This window comes from Pipistrellus hanaki (genome assembly GCF_964339955.1).
Source record: "Pipistrellus hanaki genome assembly, chromosome: 19".
Lineage (NCBI taxonomy): Eukaryota > Metazoa > Chordata > Mammalia > Chiroptera > Vespertilionidae > Pipistrellus > Pipistrellus hanaki.
In genome coordinates, this window is record NC_140521.1 from 22,696,385 (window position 1) to 22,719,382 (window position 22,998).

Sequence of the window (22,998 nt, forward strand, 5' to 3'; positions counted from 1 at the left end):
ATAAAAAAAAGCTAAAGGAGTTCATCACCACCAAACCAGAATTATATGAATTGCTGAAGGGGGTTCTTTCAGAAGAGAAAGTAAATAAAGATAAAAATTATGAACAACAAATACGTAACTATCAACAAGTGAATCTAAAAACCAAGGAAATTAAAAAAAAAATCTGATGAACAATATTAACTGTTGAATATAATAGAATCAGAGGTATGGAAGGGGAGTGAACTGATGGTTCTTGGGGAAAAGGGGAGAGGGGAATGTGGGAAGAGACTGAACATAAACTGTGCACCTATGGATGAGGACAATGGGGAGTGGGGAAAGGGCAGAGGGTGGGGTGAGAAGGGGGGGGAAAGGAACACTTGTAATAATATGAACAATAAAAATTTATTTAAAAAAAAAAAAATGCTCACAAAGCATCAACCAACACTTTCATCATACCCTTACTAAGACAATGATTTGTCTTCCTGGGGAGGAAGTGAAATTAAAATCCACATACCTTCTATGACACTACTGACACCGATAATATTCTAGGGAAAATATGGTGTAAACTATTATGAATTTACTGTTTCAACACTAGGAAATTACATAGCAACCCCAAGAGATAGGTTACCATCAGCTGTACGGGTGAACAAGAGGAAAGGGAAATCTGTCAGGAGACGATGCTGATAAGATTACGCAGATTATATGAGATTAGGAGCCCTCGCTCCCCCAGGCCCCAAAGCGGGCCTGCCTCTCTCTCTGGGCCCCACAGCAGCCGAGGCACTGCCAGTCCGGCCCTGCCTCCCTCTCTGGCCCTTGAAGCAGTCCTGGCTGCTGCAGATCAGGCCCTCCGCCAGTGCAGGCACACACAGGCCCCTGCCGCCCGCCCCCGAAGCTGTGTGTGCAACCCTTCTGTCCAGTCTCAACCAGTTATGGCATCCCTGTTAATTAGCATATTTCTCTAATATATATATACATACATACACACACATACACACACATACACACACACACACACACACACACACACACATATATATATATATATATATATATATATCGAGAGAGAGAGAGAGAGAGAGAGAGATATCTTGTAATAACCTTTGGGAAAGACCAGGTGTGTACAATACACAACAATTTCTGTAAATACCATAAATATGCCGAGGTTGTTATTTGAAGAGGTCAAATGGGAGGGTAAACCTCCCATGCCCCGCCCTTTATTCTGAGAAGTGCACCTGACTCCTGTTGGATTCCAGTAAGCTCTGCTGGATGGCAAACTGCATGATCTCGTAGTCCTCGTCCTGCAGGTGCATGTTCTTGCCATTGTCTTGAACATGGTAAGATTCAGGAATTTCAAACACAGACTGATCAACCTCAAAGTCTGTGACCGGGGAAGCTGGAACGCAAAGAGTGTATCTGAGTTAGCCTATGAATTTCCACTTCAACTTTTATACACATTTTTAAAATTTAAAAATATGATTAAAATAAAAGTTTGCTAGATGTGAGATTTAAAAAAATATATATTTTTTATTAATTTCAGAGAGGAAGGGAGAGGAAGGGAGAAATAGAAACATCAATGATGAGAAAAAATCATTGATTGGCTACCTCTTAAAAACCCCCACTGGGGGTCAAGTCAAGAGCCCAGACAAGTGCCCCTGATTGGAGTCAAACCCAGGACTCTTCAGTCCTCAGGCCAACGCCTTATTCACTGAGTCAAACCGGCTAGGGCTGTGAGAGATTTTTTGAGGAATAATCTTGACAGATAAAAGTATTAGAATACTGCTCTGACTGGTTTGGCTCAGTGGGTCCTGGGACAAGGGCACATGGCCCCTGTTGCGGGCTTGATCCCTAGTGGGGAACATGCAAGAGGCATCCTATCAATGATTCTCATTAATATTTCTCTCTCTCTTTCCCTCTCCCTTCCTCTCTGAAGTCAATAAAGATTTTTTTTAAAGCATTAGGATACTGCTTTTCTTTTTCTTTTTGCCTTGATCATTTTTTAGTAATAAAATTAATGCAGAGTTATAAAAAAAAATAGAAGACTCTAAAATGAAAAGTGAAGATCTCTCTCCCTGTACCCTTTCTCCTATGTCCAAATTCCAGAGGTAACCAGGATTTTACTCAAGTGTCCTTTGAGGAATGTGTGTGTATACACACAGTCACACCAATGTGCAATGTGTCTTTTTCTTTTTTCTTTTATTATGAAATAGAGTGAACATATAAAATAGTGTGTATATATGTAAACAAAATAAAAATAATATAAAACAAACATCTGTGTATCTTTCTTTCAACTAGCCTAAGACACAGAACACTATTTTAGCATAATTTTTAAACACTGAAAAATATTCAATTATATTTCTATATACTAGCAATGAGTAACTGGAAAATAATAATTAAGAAAATAAATCCATTTACAATAGCATCCAAAATATAAATTGACTTGATGGCAAAGGAGGCCGAGGAAATTTGGGGGAATGATAGAAATGCTCTCTCATGACTGTGGAGGTGGTTACATCTGCCAAGATGCACTGACCTATCACACTTAAAAAAATGAGGGCATTTTATTGTATCTACATTACACCTGAATAAAATCATTTTTAAAGAATATGCTGTTTTTAATAAACATTCTCAATTTTTTTCATTGAATTTAAACTAAATCCAAAAATTTCCTGATTTGGAACAGAGAACTACTTTATAAGATACTCCAATTCAAAGAGAATAATTAGTATAATGACTAAATGTATGAATTTTCTCTTTTAAAAATCACAAAACCCCATTTTCTTTTACCTGAATCTGCCTGGGTCCCTTCCACAGTTTGAGTTTCTTCAGCAGTGCTACAGCCATTAACATTTCCAAAGGTAATCCGTGCATTTAATACATGAAACAAGGGAATTTCTAACAAAATAAAAGCTTTTATAAATAACTTTATTGAGAATAATAACAACCATCATTTAATACTTAGCTATGAGTGCTTACTATGCTGGTACCATGCCAAGTACTCTTTATGAGTATGATTTCATTAATCCTCATAACAACCCTTCCCAATATATAGATATGAAAACAGATTCAGAGAGATTAAGCAACTTTTCCTAGATCACTGTAAATAAATGATTGAGCCGGGTTTCAAGTGTTATGAATGTACAACTATCCAAAATATAAATTCGTCCCAAGTAACATGTATTGTCTATGGTATTATGCATACTACTTCAGGCCCTAAGCCTATTTATGTGTCAAAAGATCTTGGTATCAATTGTCTTCCTCAATTAACTATCTAATTTGAAGTTTCACTTAAGGTCTGATATTGAAACAATGAATGTTTCACATTTTTATGCCTTTTCACGTCAATAAATTGAACTGGTGATTGGGGACTCTCCTAATTTTGCTATGCAAAGTGACCGAGTATCATGACACTTCTTCAAGCCAAATTAAACCAGAGGCTGTGCCCTCCTCCATTTTGCCTCCTGTCTGCTACTTTTGATGCAAGTGCTCCCATTCCCTACAGCACATTCTGTCACCGCAAGAAGGGCACAACCTGCACGTACTCCTGTGTTCATTCAGTTAACGGTACCTATTTTGACAGGAAATCCAGGTGGGAAGTCCAATTTGATGAAATCTCTGAGTCTTGCGAAATGAGCGCTTGTTCTGGCCATCAGGTCAATGATGGGAATGACCTGCTCCACGAGGGAGAGAGGGAAGTCCTCACACATCCACAGCGTGGCTTTGAACCTGCAGGGTTTGACATGATCATCAGACAGGGAAATGGAATTCTATGCAGCAGGCTAGACAACAGCAGCTTGCTCACCCTGCCGCCTTCCCAGTTATCTTACATCTCAATTCTGAGCTAGGCGGGGACTACTCCCAATGGGGAATTCAGATCACTCTGAAATCAGAGCTTTAGCTGATAGCAAGCATGAAGAAACTGCTAGCTGGTGGAAACAGTTTCATTTAATCAATGGATGCTGTTGGCAGTAAAATAAATATCCAATTCATTCTCTATGAGGGCTAATAAGATGGGCTTTTGTCGTAGCCAGTTTGGCTCAGTGGGCAGAATGTTGGCCTATGGACTGAAGGGTCCCAGATTAGATTCCAGCCAAGGGCACATGCCTCGGTTGCGGGCTTGATCCCCAGTAGGGGGCATGCAGGAGGCAGCCGATCAATGACTCCTCAATGATGTTTCTATCTCTCTCTCCTTCTCCCTTCCTCTCTGAAATCAATAGAAATATATTTTAAAAATAAAATAAAAGATGGGCGTTTGTAAAGTAATTTAAAATTATTTTTAAAGGCAGGGGGCAGAGAAATGACTGACCATGACACCATAAAACAGCATAGTTCTGAAACAAATACCCGTAAGTTGAAAAATGGCCATTGAGCCTTGGCCAGCATGGCTCAGTAGTTGAGCATCAACCTATGAGACCTATGAACCAGGAGTCACTGTTCCATTCCGGGAAAGGGCACATGCCGAGGCTGTGGCTGGATCCTCAGTGTGGTGCCTGCAGGAGGCAGCCAACCAATGATTGTCTCTTGTCATTGATGTTTCTATCTTTCTCTCCCTCTTCCTTCCTCTCTGAAATCAACTAAAAAAGAAAGAAAATGGCCAGTAAATCCCTCTTACTTCTGTGTTCTGATCGTCAGCTCTTTCGGCCTTCCGATGTCCCTGTCTCTCAGATCAAACTCTTCATTGAAGTACTCGTCAGGTGTGATGGCTGTGGGGTTGTTTGCAGTGGCAAATTCTGTGGTGAGGTCCTGCCGGGCCAGAACTCAGGGGAATCAGAAATGCCAAGTGGTGCTCACAAGTGGAGGCCTATGGCACTCAGTCTCTGAGGCAGACATGTTAATCAGCTACAGATCAGGAAGTTCTAGTCATTAACTTTTTAAAATTAAGTTACTGCACAGAACAAGAAAATCTATAAAGGTATTACCAAGCTACATGGCAAGTCAAATGCATTTCTCCATTTCAAAATACTTCTCCACTTTCCTTTGCATTTTTATCTCCTGATTAGAGAGAGAGAGAGGAAAGCATAGGAGGTCTGGGAGGTTTGGGGTGTGAGTTCCAGCTCTGCATTCTCTAGCTTGTGCTGCTGGAAAGGTAGTTCATATTTCTGACCCTCAGGGACATCCACTGTAGCAATTTCATAGAGTTATTTGTAAGGATCAAGTGAGGAAACGATTGTTAAGGTGCTTTGTTAAAATGTGAAGTCCTGAATCCTTTTTAATTTAAATTTTTACAGAGATCTTAGTTTATAACACATAGGAGAGAAAGCACCTGATTTTTATAATCACTTCGCTTCCCCTAAAATCTTTATTTTTAAAGACTCACTCATCTAATTCTCTTCCAGCAGAGTGTCTCCAATTCCAGCTGGGAGTACCCTGTGGCCTTCTCAGTCAGAGTGGCCTATTAGAGATTCCGTAAACGCCACCAAGCACAGGGAAGTCATCTCCTTTAAAGGGCGCTGAGAGCTCGCTGCTTCACTTACCCCCTGCGCACCAAACTGGTGCTCCACAGTTCCCAACAAGGACTCCAGTGGGTTCCTGTCCGCTGTACAGGGGCGAAAAGTTCAATGTTTAATATCATACTTTACTTGTGACTATAGAAAAAGATTCTCATCATATTTTAAAGTTTCTGATCCAAGCTACCTGCATCAGGGTATCATTTATGGACAGACTCATAAAATCATCCACAAGAACCATCAGCTAATTTATCTTTTGTAGGGTCTCTAGATGAACAACAATTACAAGAATTAAAGCAGTACATTGTGGAAAGAGGTTGCATTTGTAAGTGAGCCAGATCTGGATTCCAATCTCCTCCTGAATGGTCCCTGCCCATGTGTCCGTGCCCTGGGTCTGTGTCCTCATTTGTCAAACTGCAGCCACAGCATTGTGGTGACATCGTTAACAATGGCGGTGGTGGTGGTGGTGAACAATTACTTGTGCTAGCCACATACTGCAGGCACTGCTCTAAATCCCCCCAGTAACTCTTAAGATCTAGAAGCACCTTTATTTAATTTTTGAGGAAGTTGAGGCACAGATGGTCAATAACTTCACACAGCCACAGAACCAGCCCCTGGCAGAGCTGGGCAATGGCGAGGATGTATTGGCGATGTTTTGGCTCAGAGCCCAAGTTCTGTCTAAATGTTTCATTGTGATAGTTTGGACCAAATCACTTATTCCAGTGAAAATATTCTCCAATAGCCTTATCTACTTTTTCATCCAACAATTGTTCTTCATAACACATAAACAAGTCCTCGTGAATGGCTTTAATTATAGCTGAAGCCAAGTAAGGAGAAATATCTCCAAGAATAAGTCAGACTAAGGAAATTTTTATAAAAAGGAAGTCAGTATTAGGATTAGTACAACTGATCACATTATCCCCAAAACTTACCAGAGTCAACAAAGGTTCTCTCTAGGATTAAAAAGGGGTGGAGGCCCAGCTGGTGTGGCTCAGTGGCTGACCACTGACTCATGAGCCAGGTCACAGTTTGATACCCAGTCAGGGTTCATGCCCAGGCTGTGGGCTTGGTCCCCTCCTACTTGCAGGAGGCAGCCAATCAATGATTCTCACTCATCACTAATGTTTCTATCCCACTCTTTCTGAAATCAGTTAAAAAGACATACAACAACTTATTTTTTAAAAACGGGTGGAGAATTACCTTTATATCTCTTTTTCTCTTCCTCGGTCAGATGTTCTGTCCGTATTTTGGTTATCACACTCACATTATTTACGGTATAAACCTTGAGAGACATGTGCAAGAGAAAACAGTGACATGGGGAATCGAAACTCAAAAAATAAGCATAGCAAGAGCAAGAATGCTGAAGCCAAAAAAAAAAAAAAGAAGAAAAAAAAAATTAAAGAAAAAAAGAAATGCAGCAAAATAAAAATGAGAAACGGTTAACAATCATTAGATCCTTCAGAGAAAATGCACAAGCCATCAGCTTAGAAAGGCCTGAGCAGTCACTGTGCATCTCAGAGCGTTAAATACTGAGGAGTTAACAGAGACAGGCTTCATCTTCTTGTTGCTAAGTGTTCTCAAAGAAGGTCCTGCACTTTAAGCCCCCCCTGCATTTCTAGTGTGTTAAGGCCGTGGTCAGCAAACTGTGGCTTGCATGCCACATGCGGCTCTTTGGCCCCTTGAATGTGGCTCTTCCACAAAATACCACGGCCTGGGCGAGTCTATTTTGAAGAAGTGGCATTAGAAGAAGTTTAAGTTTAAAAAATTTGGCTCTCAAAAGAAATGTCAATCATTGTACTGTTGATATTTGGCTCTGTTGACTAATGAGTTTGCCGACCACTGTGCTAAGGCATCCGAACCTGCACTGCGGACTTCTGCTGATTTCTGGCCATCCTGTAACAGGACTGACTAAGACAGCCATCGGAGGCAGGAGGAAGGGGAGTGAACAAAAGGTTCTCTACACTGATAAGCTTTACAACCAGAGCCACTATTGAAGGCATGCCAGAGAGTGACAAAAAGCACTGTAGCTGCCAGTCAATGCTCTGTTAGCAAGGTTGACTGGGAACTATGGGGGTTTGGAAAATGAAATGTCTCGATTAACAGAGAAGTGTATCTGCCATACGTTCAGCGGTCCAGAAAGCACACTCAGCACTGGAATGACTGTTACTGAATGTATCTCGCTGAGCATGACGTAAGCTTTCTCTGCTGCTCAGAGGTCACCAGAGGATACTGCAGTGCCTGGCTCCGGCCTCTGGAGCCATCAATCCCTGCTGTACTGCAGGCCCCGGGAGGGCCAGGAAACAGGGCTGTGCAGCGGACAAAATGCCAGCTGTCGTCTCCACTATGACAACTATGCTCCAAACTCACTGATGTCATGTAAGTGGGCTATGAGCCATTTGCTTACACAGAAGCTAACTACAAAAAATGGAGACTCATAAAACTACTGTATTTTTTTAAAAACACACTCAGGTTATAAAAAAAAGATGAACAGTCATGTTAAGTCTAATCCTTTCTGTGTGTGTGTGTGTGTGTGTATGTGTGTGTGTGAGAGAGTCTTTTTCATTCTTACCAGGACAATTGGTACCTGTCCTCATTTCTCTACAGTAGTGTTTCTCTTTGGCATAACTAGAGACCTCCTTGGGACATGCTATCCCATTTTCTGAGAGTCAAATAAGATAAAAATCCAAGTGAGAGACACGCTAGATAGTACTTAGTCCCCAGAGCATCTCCATGGCATAGATGCATGACAATCTGAACAGACTCATTTGCATAGAAGCTAAATTGCTATATTAAATCTTATTTTAAGAGTTTCCTTTTACCTTTGCTTCGTAACCATTAACAACTTCTGCTTTATCTGTCCTCCAGCCCCAGAATCCGGATTTAGTTCTGATAAAAAGTGAACACCACAAATTTCTACATGTACAACATGCCATTCAGATTTATCCCTGCAGCCTTTATCGTTTCTTCCCCCAGCTTAAGTTAGTGAAGGACATCTGGAAACCATGGTCCAAGTGTCCATAAAGGATGTTACAGTGACAGATGGCTGAAGCATCTCCCGCCCCCTCCCAGCTATTCACCAGTTTGCCTCACCCCCGGCACAGAGAGCCTCCGTTCTTGGCTTCTTTACAAAAAGTGCCAGCACGGACAACAAAGGTGGTGACATTTATTAGACAGCTGTCCTAAGGAGTGAGTGACATGACCGGCATCCAAGCTCGCCACAAAGTAGTATGTGGGTCAGAGAATTTAGCTGGGTCATCTTAACTGTGGGCACAGATGTCAGGGGCTCTGTCCCATAAGCAGCCACAATCATGGGGGAATTAGCGGCACAAGGAGGCACAGACCATCTTGATCCTGGGAGAGTGGGGGTGGGAGAGGAACTCATCACTGTGGCAAGCTGCGTGGAAAAACCACCAGTGCCCCCAGAATGGCGCGGGAGTCAGCCACGCAGGTGATCGGGTGCAGCAGGGGGAAAGGTGTTAAAGGCAAGGTTTCAGCCCGGCCGTGGGTCCCGGCTCTGCGAGCTGCTTCTAAAGCAGCCCAGCATTCCAGCAGCAGCTGCAGCACTGGTAAAGTGCCCCAAACCCAGTTATTCCACTCAACACAGTCCTGGAAAAAATGCATTTAGGAACCAACAGCAGCCAAGAAGCTCTGGTTCTCTTTCAGAGCCTCACACCCTGGGAAACATGACGGCTCCCAGGGGAGCCCGGCCAGCCTGGCCGTGGTCTAGGACAGCACATCCTAGCTCCGCTGACTGCACTCGGCCCTGCGCAGGGCAGCCGCCTGCCTCCTGCTCTGACCTGGCGGGAAGGGGGACATCAGGTGGCATGGTAGTCAAGTCACAGAGAAGTCTGCGGTCATTTGCATATTGTGTTTCCAAACACTCTGCTTTTCTTCTAATGGGATTTAGAAAATGGAATTAGGCCAGATGGGGTATAGGAGTTTTATGTATGCATTACAGCCCATCAGAGAAAGGAGGGACCAAAGCTTTAAACACCCTATTAATTGTCCATAATCAGTACGCCGTGACCCTTGGAGGGAGGGAAATAAATCCTAAAGGGATTACACAAACTGCTAGCTATGTCCGAGTGACATTTCAGAAACAAATGATTCCAGGGTGCAGGGGGCGAGAGACCTCACCTAACTGATTAACAAACCAGAGGCCCCTCTTAGTCATTGATAATTGAGATATTCCTTTTGGTTAACAAATTCAATCCTCAGTTCCTGTCTGTCACTAAGTCACTTGACAGTTCAGCACAGGAAATATTCCTTTTCGGGCACAGAGTCGTCCGAAGGGCCGAAGGATGACCAGGTCTCTCCCCTTCCTCCTGCACGCGTTCTGAGCCAACAGCTGCAGTTCTCCCGGGAACCACGCTCCTCACTCACCTCCCTCATCCACAACCCCCACTATTCCATTTCCTTCTCATCCTCACTCTCTGATGGTTCCTTCCTTCCTTCCTTCCTTCCTTCCTTCCTTCCTTCCTTCCTTCCTTCCTTCCCTTCTTTCCTTTTTTTAATTAAAGAACTTATTTCCCAGCCAGTGTGGCTCAGGGGTTGAGTGTTGACTGATGAACCAGGAGGTCACGGTTTGATTCTCAGTTGGGGCACATGCCCAGGTTGTGGGCTCAGTCCCCAATAGGGGGCAGGTGGGAGGCAGCTGATCAGTGATTCTCTCTTATCGTTGATGTGTCTGTCCTTCTCTCCCTCTCCCTTCCTCTCTAAAATCAATAAAAATAAAGAACTTATTTTGGTATTTCTTCAGTAGAGGCATCTCCTTTGGGGTAATCTGCAGAGAGCAACATCCACCAACCCAGCACCAATTTCTTCACAAAATCCACCACTAATCTGCCCTCTTGACTGAAGTCCTCTCAGAGTTCAGTTCTTAAATTCAATGTCTACATCCTAGTTTAAAACCAAGACCCTAAAAACTCCCTGGCACTTAACTTTACACGCAGAGGCCTCTGAAGATGGCATGAGGGTTCTCAGCTCCCTCTTTTGCCATGTTCACCTCTGCCTGTCTCCACTGAGACCACCACCCAAAACTGGCTTGGAGCAAGCACTGGCTCGGAGCCTGCTACACAATTCGGAGAAGAGAGAGCTGTGATGGGGCGGGAAATGTTTTGTTTAGGATGAGTTGAGCATAATCTTTCAGAGAAGAGAAAAACCCAAAATGCGATCTGAAGGCATATATTAGGCCAAAAATTTATGCAAGAAGGGCACTGATTTACAAGCATCAAGCCCCAAGGAACAGATTAGAAAAAGAACTGAATGAAAACGACTATCATAATATTAGAGCTCCACATCTTCCAACTTCAATCAAATGAACGCTCCGACCTCCAGCAGCAAGCCTCTCACTCAGAGTGCCTGCATCCTTACTGGATGCACAAGATGCTCACTGATCACACCTCACTCCTGAGTACTACACAACAAAGCAGCCGAGGAGACAGCATCCTGGAGGGGGAAGCCACCTGCCCGAAGCCGCACAGTTAGCTAGCAGCCCTGCTGATGAGGCTCAGTTCCCAGCTCCTGTCACTACTCCTCTGTCTTCCAGCTTAGGGACAGAGCCCTAGGCTAAATGTCTGCAGGGGCATGTGCCCAAGACTGGACATGTCTTCCCATATCCTCACTGGTAAAGCCATGGCCAACTGCTGTCCTGGAAGATAATGGCTGTCCGGGGGAGGCTGACAGTGTGGCACTGACCCTGCCTCAGGGGGCACCCCGCCCAAGCAGCAGCATACCCGGAGTTTTGGTTTTCTCTTATGCTATAAGCAAATACCCTAATTCTACAGCTCAATCTAAACTAAAGGAAAAGGGCACTGAACAAGTCTTCTATATGACTCAACAGGAAGCTGTTTTTTGTTTTTTTGTTTTTTTTTTATATATTTTATTGATTTTTTACAGAGAGGAAGGGAGAGGGATAGAGAGCTAGAAACGTCGATGAGAGAGAAACATCGACCAGCTGCCTCCTGCACACCCCCCACAGGGGATGTGCCCACAACCAATGTACATGCCCCTGACTGGAATCGAACCTGGGACTTTTCAGTCCGCAGACCAACGCTCTACCACTGAGCCAAACCGGCTTCGGCAGGAGGCTGTTTTATTAATAAATTTTATATTGGAAATGAAGAAAAGGCTAGGATCGTTAGTATATTTGTGAAGAGAAAAGGAAGACTAACTCCAGGACAGCGTTCACAGTACGTCATGTTACGCTGCTCTGGTTACAGAGCTGGATGTGACCTCCTAGGCAAACACTCAGGGCTCTGCCAGCCCCGGGGCACAGCAGGGACAGGTCCCTTCCCTCACAAAGGCCTCCACACCACAGAGGTTCCATCTGGGCTAACAGACACAGCCCGCTCTGAGGTTCTGCAGGGAGAGTCTGCAATAGGACCGAAACCCTCCAGACTCTTGCTCTAAACTGGTAGGCCTTCTGTAGGGAAACTGGGGAGAGAGAATCAATCACATTTGCCTCTATGAAAGCTGTGAATCTGACTAACATCAGGGTAACCACATTCAATAGCTTCCAGAAACTCAAAGTCCCATGGTCGGGGACTAGGGAGTCCTGTGGATCCCCAAACACCAAAACAAAAATAAAATTCGAGTAAAATCCATTAGAAAGGGCCCATGAAAGGATATGAAGACATTTATCCAAGACTTAAGCAATGTGCTATAAAAATGATGTATGATGAAGGATGTCAGTAATGGTTTACATTTGGTGAGAGCAGAGATTAACTTTAAAATGCTAGTGCTAAAACTGCCATAAAAAAAATCCCAATCCACCCATAATTTCCAATCAATACAAACACGCCACTACAGATGGCAGTAAAGGGATGAGAAATTAAAATGCAGAGCCTAAATTCATACCTTTCGAAAGCAATATTTTTAGTATCGAGGTTGGTGTTAATGACTGGGCTCGTGAGCCGCCTTTCAACCTCCCTGCCTGTTGGCTTCATCAAGTCCAGAGTGAGGCGCTCCATTTCCTGGGAAAGATCGAAGTGTTCGGTGGTGACCACTTTGTCATCATGGTTGACTTCCATCAACTCCGCCCAGTTGTCTGTTAATAAAAACAAGGGCATAACTAAGCGCAGTGCAAGTCAGAGGCAAAACCCAGAAAACCTCATGTTAAAATGCATCCTCTTTCCAAGTCTGCATCTTTGAGCCATCTTCCCCAGAGATGCAGGTTTTTAAAATAATTTTCACTTTTTGTTAGCAACACATTTATCTGTGTACTTTTTAAAATATATGATTACAGCCGAAACCGGTTTGGCTCAGTAGTAGAGAGTCGGTCTGCGGACTGAAAGGTCCCGGGTTCGATTCCGGTCAGGGGCATGTACATTGGTTGCGGGCACATCCCCGGTAGGGAGTGTGCAAGAGGCAGCTGGTCGATGTTTCTCTCTCATTGATGTTTCTAGCTCTCTATCTATCTCCCTTTCTCTCTGTAAAAAATCAATAAAAAAATATATTTAAAAAATATATATATGGCTGAAACCGGTTTGGCTCAGTGGTAGAGCGTCGGTCTGCGGACTGAAAGGTCCCAGGTTCGATTCCGGTCAAGGGCATGTACATTGGTTGCGGGCACATCCCCGGTAGGGGGTGTGCAAGAGGCAGCTGGTTGATGTTTCTCTCTCATCGACGTTTCTAGCTCTCTGTCTCTCTCCCTTCCTCTCTGTAAAAAATCAATAAAATATATTTTAAAAATATATATATATATATATATATGATTACAAAATATACATTATTTATGCACAACACTGGATAAGCAATGCCTTGTATGGAGGGAATATAATGAATGAGATATAAGACAGAGGCTTGTAGCCAAAGCTCAGGGACATAAGAGAGTAACAATGTTGGGTGGTAAATAATACACACAAGAGAATTATATAGGTAACAAGTGAGGTACAGGAACTGAGATGAATAACGAAAGGAATGACAAGCCCGCCAATGTGGCTGAGTGAATGAGCACTGACCCATGAACCAAGAGGGCTGGGTTCAATTCCGAGTTAGGGCACATGCTCGGGTTGCGGGCTCGATCCCTAGTAGATCAGAGGGCATGCAGGAGGCAGTCAATCAATGCTTCTCTCTCATTGATGTTTCTGCCTCTCTCTAAAAATAAATAAAAACATAATTAAAGAAAGAATAACAAGAAAATGCCCAGAAAGGATCAGATAAGGCACATGAATGTGGATGTGTTTTATGGTTAAAAGTCACTCTATAACTTAGCATGAGCAGTGGTTACTACAATGAAATCACTCACCTTCTCCCTTAAATATGAAGCTACGCCTCCCTCTTATCCAGCTCATGTTCTCAAATCCCAGCAATGTGATATCAACACGCAGCTTGGCACCGCTTTTCCAAATGCGACAGACATCGTTGGGGCATATTCTGGAAACCAAGGGCACTGAAGAAGAGAAGTGCATTACTGAGAAAAGCCTGATGGCCAAGCGAAACACCCAGAAATCAGGATTCTGGCTTTAATGAAAGGATAGGAATAGAAAGATGGAGACTGTCACATAGAGCTGAACCTGGCTGAACTTGATACAAGAAGTCACTTTTAAAAAATAAAAATGGCGCAGCTGGCAAGGCTCAGTGGTTAAGTGTTGACCTATGAACCAGGAGGTCATGGGTTCAATTCCCAGCCAGGGCATATGTCTAAGCAGTGAGCTTGATCCCCAGTGTGGGGTATGCAGAAGGCAGCCTATCCATGATTCTTTCTCATCATTCATGTTTCCATTTCTCTCTCCTTCTCCCTTCCTCTCCGAAATCACTAAAAATATATTTTAAAAATAATAATAATAAAAAATAAAAAAGGACCTTCTGTTTTCCAATGGTCTTAGGTGACCCTGCTAGTGGTTCTCAACCTGTGGGTCACGACCTACAGGTTGAGAACTGCTGCTGTAGAGCCTAAGACCATTGGAAAACACAGATATTTACATTATGACTCATAACAGTAGCAAAATTACAGTTATGAGGTAGCAATGAAAATAATTTTATGGTTGGGGGTCACCACAACATGAGGAACTGTATTAAAGGGTCGCGGCATTAGAAAGGTTGAGAACCACTGGGCTAGAGTATGCTCAATGTCAAAACGAGCTCCTCTCCTTGACTGCCATCAGAGCTCGGGTGGGTCCATCTGGCCTTTCTCGTTCACATATGCTACTTTTGCCATATGGCTGCGGCTGCCATATTGTCAGATCCACCATTCAGATGATCAAATGTCTAAAATGTGCTGCTGCCGAAACCAGTTTGGCTAAGTAGATAAAGTGTCGGCCTGCGGACTGAGGGGTCCCAGGTTCGATTCCGGCCAAGGGCATGTACGTTGGTTGTGGGCACATCCCCAGTGGGTGTGCAGGAGGCAGCTGATGAATGTTTCTCTCTCATGGATGTTTTTAACTCTTTATCCCTCTCTCTTCCTCTCTGTAAAAAAATCAATAAAATATATTTCAAAAATAAAATAAAATGTGCTGCTTTTTAACAAAACCTGAAATCAGTGAATATCTGCATTAGAAAAAACTCATTCGTTTCACAAAAGAATCTGAAGTTCTCTTCTTTGTATACTTTTTACTCTATTTCAATGTTTCATTATAAATATGACGTCTTGCCTGAAAGGGAAGTCTGGAAGTGAAAATGGCTGAAAACTGGGAATTAGGAGCTGTCATTAACTGATCAACTTGAAATAAAAATAGAACAACTATGAAAATTACTGTCAGTCAATTTGCCTCACATAAGATTTTGGAGAGAAATACATCCATTTTGTAAAAAACAAGCTACTCCGATATTCATCTCATCTTCTTCCTCAGAATAACGAGTCTAAAAGAATCAAGCTAAACCACATAAGGAAGTAAGCAAATTACGGTAAGTCCTATTAAAATATCAACCTTTTAAAGAACTAATAATATAGATCAATGTCAACTGGAAATGACAAGAGACAAAACTGTCATTTATGGATGCTTGGGAGAAAAAGTCCTGCATGTGGGGAAAAGCCTTGAAGGGAAATGCCCAGAACACTAACACTAGTGGTGCTTAAGTGGGATTATAGGTGACTATTTTTCATAATTCTTATCTATGCATTTTCTAGATTAAAAAAAATACATGTAACTTTTATAAAGGAAAAATAAACCAATATTGAGGCTAAATAAAGTTGGGAACAGAAATAAATTACAATCTCACAGCCACTCACCCCAGCTGGTGAACTCCCATTTCATCTGCACATAGAAATCTGGCGTCTGAAGGACAAAGTTTAGAAGAAATTACCCTGTGCTATTAACTAAACACAAGCACAGTAAGGGTTAAAAGGGCTTTTTAAAGTGTGGGAGGGGGAGAGAACAGAGAAAATAAGAAACACAAAGCGCAAACCCATCAAAATAAATGCTTATTTTACATTCAGGCTGTGATTTGTTCTTGATATAAAATGTCTAGACAGTTAATAAAGTTAACTGAAAGCAATAACGTTGGAGGGGGATAAAAGTCAAGTCTGATTTAGGGGCTCAATCTGGTTCCTAACAGGCACATAAGGAGAGCCTGGGAGGATGGGTAAGGACCACCAGGCAGCGTGCAGGACAGGCCGTTCCAAGCAGAGAGAGGAATGTCCGTTCCATCCAGCAGGCTGGGAGCCTGGCTGAAAGGCTCTGAGTTCTGGAAAATGGACCGCTCTGAAACCAACGAGCGCAGCTAGACATCACTTCCCCAAGAAGTTTATACTCCCCTCCGCCTTCCTCTTAACTCTCAGAATGTGGCTTTGACGTTTCGCACCACCACAGCAGCCCCGTCTAAGATGATTTCTGACCTACAAGGTTCGTGGCGAGCTACTTAATTTCTTAAGTGCCACCTACTAACTTCCCGTTGCCGCCCAAGAAGAGAAATGCTAGCAAGTCCAGGTGTTTTCCTGTCCCTCCCACCACCAGGTTTTGCCAGAAGCTCAGGGCAGGAAGACCAAGAGTCTACCCTGGTGTAAGACCGGCCAGGATTCCAGTGCCGGACAGCGACCCTCTCCAGGGCAGCCAAAAAGAAAGGCGAGCGAGCCGGGACCGGTTTGGCTCAATGGATAAAGGGTTGGCTTGGGTACTGAAAGGTCCTGGGTTCGATTCCGGTCAAGGGCATGTACCTTGGTTGTGGGCATATCCCCAGTAGGGGGTGTGCAAGAGGCAGCTGATCGATGACTCTCTCTCATCGATGTTTCTAACTCTCTATCTCTCTCCCTTCCTCTCTGTACAAAATCAATAAAATATAAATATATTTAAAAAAAAAAAAAGAAAAAGAAAAAAGAAAGAAAGAAAGAAAGGCGAGCGTGTCATGAGACAAAACATCAGCCACGGCCTCTGGTGCCAATAAGCACAAGGTCAGCTATGGGCTGTCCATACCGTCCAGCAGGAAGTGCAGTGCAATGCAGTTCACTAGTATGGATCAATAACAGGTTAAAAAGAAAAATCCTTTACTTTGAATTTTTAAAATGGGGGTGACGCCATGTTAAGTCATTTTCTGTTTTGTCAAATGGAGAAATGTTTTTAGTTCCTCCTGCAGTCAGATAAGAGAACGGTAAAGCCCCATGTGATCGTTGTACAAATGCACACCTATTTTAAAAACAATGCATATAACTGTTTCATATGCCATGGAAGGTTTCTTTGCAGTACATGAAAATTAACATCTTAGGCAGCATTTACTTTACATAGAATTATTTCTTGAAAGGGGGCTCAGATAATGAGCAGTGATTGTCTAACTTCTAGCAAAATTGTTCCTTTTCTCCACAGAACTGCTCATTTTTCTCCAGAAATGTGTTTTGACTAACATCGTAAAGCCAATTTATCAACAAATATCTTTGGAGATGTTTTGAGGAGCTCACGTCTGTGCTTAATTTGAGAATAAATGGCATGAAAATTGAGCCATGGCACTTTCTCGTCTCTTGCTGCCCCGGGAATATTCCACATGGTTGACTGATAAAATGGTTTTTGCAGGTAACAAAGGTTATCTGTAGAATGGCAACCATCATCCAAAACAATCCAGGGCCCTAGAAGTAAAACTGTTTAAGAAACTTCTCTAGGTGTCAAACAGTCCTGCACTTTAATTCACAAAGACCTGTAAACTTCCCCAAAACTGTACATCAAATATGGCAATGAATTAGAAGCCGCAGAATACTGATGGCTAGAAGTAACAGGAGTGACAAGGAGAAGATACACGCAGACCTAGGAACCTCAAGAGACCCTGACAATCCCTGTCCAGTCACCAAGGCCCAACCATCTCCAAGGTGACCTATGCTCAGGATGCTACTTTTAAGAAATCAGGCACCTGGACAAATTCATTGTTTGATGCGCAGGAAATCATGCTCTCCAGTATTCAGTACATGTATTCCTGACTCATGAAGCTCTTCAGGCCAAAACCGGTTTGGCTCAGTGGATAGAGCGCCGGCCTGCGGACTCAAAGGTCCCAGGTTTGATTCCGGTCAAGGGCATGTACCTTGGTTGCGGGCACATCCCCGGTAGGGGTTGTGCAGGAGGCACCTGGTCGATGATTCTCTCTCATTGATGTTTCTAGCTCTCTATCCCTCTCCCTTTCTCTCTGTAAAAAATAAAATAAAAAATAAAAAATAAAGCTCTTCAGGAAGGCGCCCCACAGGGTCAATGACGGCAGTGCCACATTGAGTACCTCGAGAATCTTTTGGAGCAGCTCAGGAACGCCTTCGAGGGCCATGGACGTGTTGTGGTAGTCTCGATGTTGAAGAACCGTGTACACCATCTCAGGGTCACCAGTGCTCACAGCCTCGTGCAAAACTGGAAAACAACAAGGTAAAACCTAATGGCCCAGCATTCTTACACTTTCTGAGACATTCCACAGCCAGTCTGAAAAATGTCTACATAGATCAAAGACCGGCACGTTCTTCCTGGAGAGGAGAGAGGCGGTAACCCCACGTTATCATGTGACCACGCCTCTTATTGCTAGCTCGTAAATAGGTAAAAAGAGAAAACAGAGCCCGTTTAGCCTCCTGTTCAAACCCTCATCCTCCTCGGTCAAATCCATCCCCTCCTTCTCCCCCTTGGTTACCGCTGGTCATGGAATCCTGACAGCGCCTTCAGAAAGCTGGCTTTAACTCTGTGCTCACACAGCTATGGTTACATGTAGATCAGGCAAGCAGAGCTCTGCTTGTGTGTTTTCTGCTCTGTCACCATCAGATTACCCTGACCAATAATAAGAGAATTGGCACGTGCACGCGCACATGTGCGCAGAAAAGAGCCAGGACTTCACTGGAAAAGGCCACTTCGAGAAGGCCACAATTTCTTTTTGGTTTTGCTTATCCTGATGGATTCCTTGCAGTTCCCATCACATTCCTCGGGGGAATCTGGCCTCCACACCTGTGCTTGGTGGGGAGGGTTTGCACTGAGAGCTGCTTTCTAGATGAGGGCTGTGGGCCAGGACGTGATCCGGCCGCCGTGCTGCAGAGCAGCCAGCAGCATCTGAGGCTCCTGTCTCCTCGCCCAGTGCCTAGGCCAGGAGAGAGAGAGTCTTCAGATAAAGATGGCTCTGAAGACAATGCCTGACACTGGCCTTTATTCCCAAAGAGACACTGAAATGAAAGGCTTTAAAGATTTTAAAAGCATACTTGCCTGTCCATCCCTCGCGATTTTCTTTTGTAACATCTGCTTTATGTCGGAGCAAGACTCTAGCAGATTCCAAATGTCCCAAAGAAACAGCGAGGTGCAGTAAGGTTCGACCTCGGGGATCCACAGCCTCCACGTTCTGTGAAGTAAACACGGGCATTTATTACACAGAAATGTGAAAATGTTTTTGAGAGATCCTAAGTATAAAAACAGAAAACAATATTTAGATGTTAATTAAGGCAATGTATGGAAAAATGAAGGCTTGCAGATGGGCACAGTTGAAATAGGAATTTGGGGGTTATAAATAAAGATGATAGCTACTGAGTTCCTCTTTCTATAGAGTTAAATGCCTAATAAATAAATGCTAGCTACCAGCCTCAGATCATTGAGCACCACCTCAAGCTCCGAACCACACTCAAGTCTAAATAAGGCTTTCCCCTAAGAAATGTAGGGGATTTCTTAAGCACACATCAGCATTCAGGTGTAAAACAGGAAGCACAGGCATTTATGCAAAACGGAAAGTGCAGAAGAGAATTTAGGTCAGAATAAAATGACATTCTCCAGTTGGATTCTCACCAACACACCATTCTCATTATTGTGTATTGACTTCCAACTGGCCTAAGTAGTCACACCTTTGGGTCCTGCAGACAATGTGCATGATCTGTCAGGCGTGTATGTGCACAGATTCATAGACAAATGTAAGCACGCGCGCACACACACACACACACACACACACACACACACACCGTCAGTCGGTTTCCCCTTGAGGGTTTTCTTCCAGGTACAGACATACTCTCCTCCGGTGCCTGCTCTCTGGCGGGCCCTGCCCTCCAAAGACAGCTCTGAATCCCGTCCCAGGACACAACACGCTGCCACGGGACTTGGGAATGCGAATGCTAAGTGCCATAACACTCCGTAGAAAATGTGCTTTGTCTTGATTTGAGATGCCACTTGTGCATGATTAACTGCAGCCTCCAAAGATACCCAGAACGTTCCGCCAGTGGCCACAGGGAAGGAAGGTAAGCAGCACTATGGGCAAACCACTATCCAACAGCTACAGAGCCTCCCTGTTTTGCTGTGTGCATGGCTATTGTGCAGCGGAGACAGGAACTGTTGCTGAGGAAAACAGAAGTGTTTGAAGACATCCTGCTGAGGGAACACACATCCGCCTGGACCAATCTCAGGCCTCAGATTCCTCTCAGGCACTGAAGTGCCAACGTGTCTCCTTGAACCTCCCACCCACCTCCCAGGATTCGCTGACTTTTCCCAAGTCTGGCTTGTCCATCTCGTCAAAGAGATCAAGAATGCCAAAGCGTAGGATCCACATCTTATATTTCCTAGCTTTGTCATCCTAGTCCCTAATTTGCATTAAATCCTTATTCTTTTTTTAAGTAATATGCTAAAAACTAAGAACTTAGTTGAAGTTTAACAAGAAAGAAATAATTAACAAGTTTATCTTCTTACACATCTGTTATATAACCTTTTCTTACTTAACAAATTCAATTTAATTAAAGGTGCTAGGTTTAGCCGCTGCCTGATATATAAGAGATGCTTAACAATATTTATCACCCAAGGGGAACTACTTACTGCTGTTCACTCCCCACAGCAAAACTAACTAAGCACTGGAGCTCCTAGACAAGCATTGGATACAATATATGAAATCAAAGCCAAATACATTAAGTTGTTGACTTTTCCTATTTTGGATCACAGGGAAAACTGCATGTATGAGGCTTACACAGCAGCACACTTGCGTGGCTAATTACAACTCTTCGGAGCCTCCTGTGCCTCTCTTGCTCATTTGAAAGGAGAAAAAGGAGTAAGAATGTTATTTTATGCTGACAATGTGATTAAAAACAATGGATGAATAAAGATTACAGTGGGAATTACTGAAACAGAAGATAGAAAATCAATAGAGAAAATTCAGCAAAACCAAAAGTTGGTTCTTGGAATATTTCAACAAAACTAACAAACTAGATTGACTGAGAGAAAAGAGAGAAGACTCAAGTTAACAAAATCAGGTTATTACTACCAACTCTACAGAAATAAAAAATATTATAAAGCTCAGTATGGCTCAGTGGTTGAGCATTAATCTATGAACCCGGAGGTCATGGTTCAATTCTCTGTCAGGGTACATGCCCGGATTCGAGCTTGATCCCATGGGGGCTTGCAGGTAGGGGTGTGGAGGAGGCAGCCGATCAGTGTTTCTCTGTCATCATTAATATTTCTATCTCTCCCTTGCTCTCTGAAATCAATAAAAACATATTTTTAAAAAATATTGGGCTCATGATCTGATTGGGAAGTTTTTTCTTCTTTTTTGGAGGAAGATTTTATAAAGAAATGGTATTAATTATTAAAAAAAAATTCTTATTGATTTCAGAGAGGAAGGGAAAGGGAGAGATAGAAACATCAATGATGTGAGGGAATTATCGATTGACTGCCTCCTACTGGGGATTGAGTCCATAACCTGGGCATGTGCCCTGACCAGGAATCGAACAATAACCTCCTAAATCATAGGTCAACACTCACCCACTGAGCCAGGCTATAAGCCCAGTATTATCGTGATAAAAAGCACATCATAAAAAAAGAAAACCAACAGACCACTAACTTTTATGAAAACAGATGCAAAAATAATATAGTAGCAATACAAATTCAGTAACATATGAAAGGGGATATCCAAATGATATCTCATATAGGCAAAGATGGTTTAACATCTGATAATCAATTAATATAATACATCATATCGATAGAATGAAATTAAAAAAAAAAACCCAAACACAATCATCTCAATAAATGCACGCTGTGGTCTACCCCAAAAATTCCTATGTTGAAATCCTAACCTCCAAAGATGATGGTATTAGAAGTGGGGTCGGTGAGAGGTACTTGGGTCATGAGGAGGAGCCCTAGGAATGGAGTTGGGAATTATGGCTTTACAAAAGAGGCCTCAGTGAGGACACAGTGAGAAGGTTCCTACAATGAACCAGGAAGAGAGCCCTCACCAGCTATCACACAGGATCTGCTGGCACCATGATCTCAGACTGACAGCCTCTAGAACTGTGACGAATAAATTCCTATTGTTTATAAACTGCTCAGTATTTTGTTACAGCAGCCCAAACAGACTAAGACAATGCAGAAAAAACATTTGGCAAAATCCAATACCCCTTTATGATAAAAACACCACCACTAAACAAACCAGGAATAAAGGGAGCTTCCTCAAAGAGCCTCTGTCTATGAAAACCCACAGCCAACATCATTCTCAATGGTTTAAGACTAACTGCTCTCCCCTCAAGATAAGGAACAAGACAAAGATGTTCTCTTTTACCACTTCTATCCAATACTGAACTGGGGGTTCTAACGAGGGCAATAAGGCAAGAAAAAGAAATAAAAGGGAAAAGTAAAACTATCTCTGTTCATAGATGACATAATTTCATTTATAGGAAATTCTAAAGAATCCCTTTAAAAACTATTAGGACCAATAAATGAGCTCAGTAAGGTTGCAGGACACAAGAGCAATACACAAATACCATCTGTGCCTGGCTGGGTGACTCCGTTGGTTCAAGTGTCATCTTGTACACCAAAAAGCCGTGGTTCAATTCCCATTCAGGGCACACACCTAGATTGTGGGTTCAATCAAATAGGCAAATCTATAGAGATAACAAGTAGATTAGCGGTTGCCTGGGGCTGAAGGGATTGGAAGAAATGGGGGAGTAACAAAGGGGTATAGGGTTTCTTTTGGGGGTAATGAAAATGTTCTGGAATTTGACAGTGGTAATGATTGCACAACTCAATTAATATACTAAAAAACACTGAATAATACACCTTAATAGGTGAATTGCATAAGTGAATTACATCCCAATAAAGATATTTAAAAATCAATGTATGTATGTGCTCTATGTAATACATAAAACTAATGTACCGATATACTGTTTGATGAGTTGCTTAATTTCTCTTGGTTTCAGTTTGCTCCCTTATAAAATGAGATCAATAAAAAACACCTA

General features: G+C 42.9%; 1 protein-coding gene across 2 annotated transcripts in view; it reads right to left on the reverse strand.

Moving 5' to 3' along the window:
* Positions 1 to 22,998, reverse strand: part of ANKRD13A (ankyrin repeat domain 13A) — a 35,988-nt gene that overhangs the window by 6,016 nt on the left and 6,974 nt on the right. The window contains exons 2-13 of one of the 2 annotated variants that reach the window (XM_084867698.1): positions 19,010 to 19,142; positions 18,054 to 18,178; positions 15,595 to 15,640; positions 13,672 to 13,815; positions 12,282 to 12,471; positions 8,243 to 8,309; positions 6,624 to 6,705; positions 5,462 to 5,512; positions 4,589 to 4,733; positions 3,545 to 3,702; positions 2,764 to 2,871; positions 1,212 to 1,372 (exon numbers count right to left, since the gene is read on the reverse strand). In XM_084867698.1, the coding sequence (XP_084723824.1) occupies positions 1,212 to 1,372; positions 2,764 to 2,871; positions 3,545 to 3,702; positions 4,589 to 4,733; positions 5,462 to 5,512; positions 6,624 to 6,705; positions 8,243 to 8,309; positions 12,282 to 12,471; positions 13,672 to 13,815; positions 15,595 to 15,640; positions 18,054 to 18,178; positions 19,010 to 19,142 (1,410 nt within the window). Of the gene's footprint in view, positions 1 to 1,211; positions 1,373 to 2,763; positions 2,872 to 3,544; positions 3,703 to 4,588; positions 4,734 to 5,450; positions 5,513 to 6,623; positions 6,706 to 8,242; positions 8,310 to 12,281; positions 12,472 to 13,671; positions 13,816 to 15,594; positions 15,641 to 18,053; positions 18,179 to 19,009; positions 19,143 to 22,998 lie in introns of both variants that reach the window. The other variant, XM_084867697.1, reaches the window with a different exon arrangement.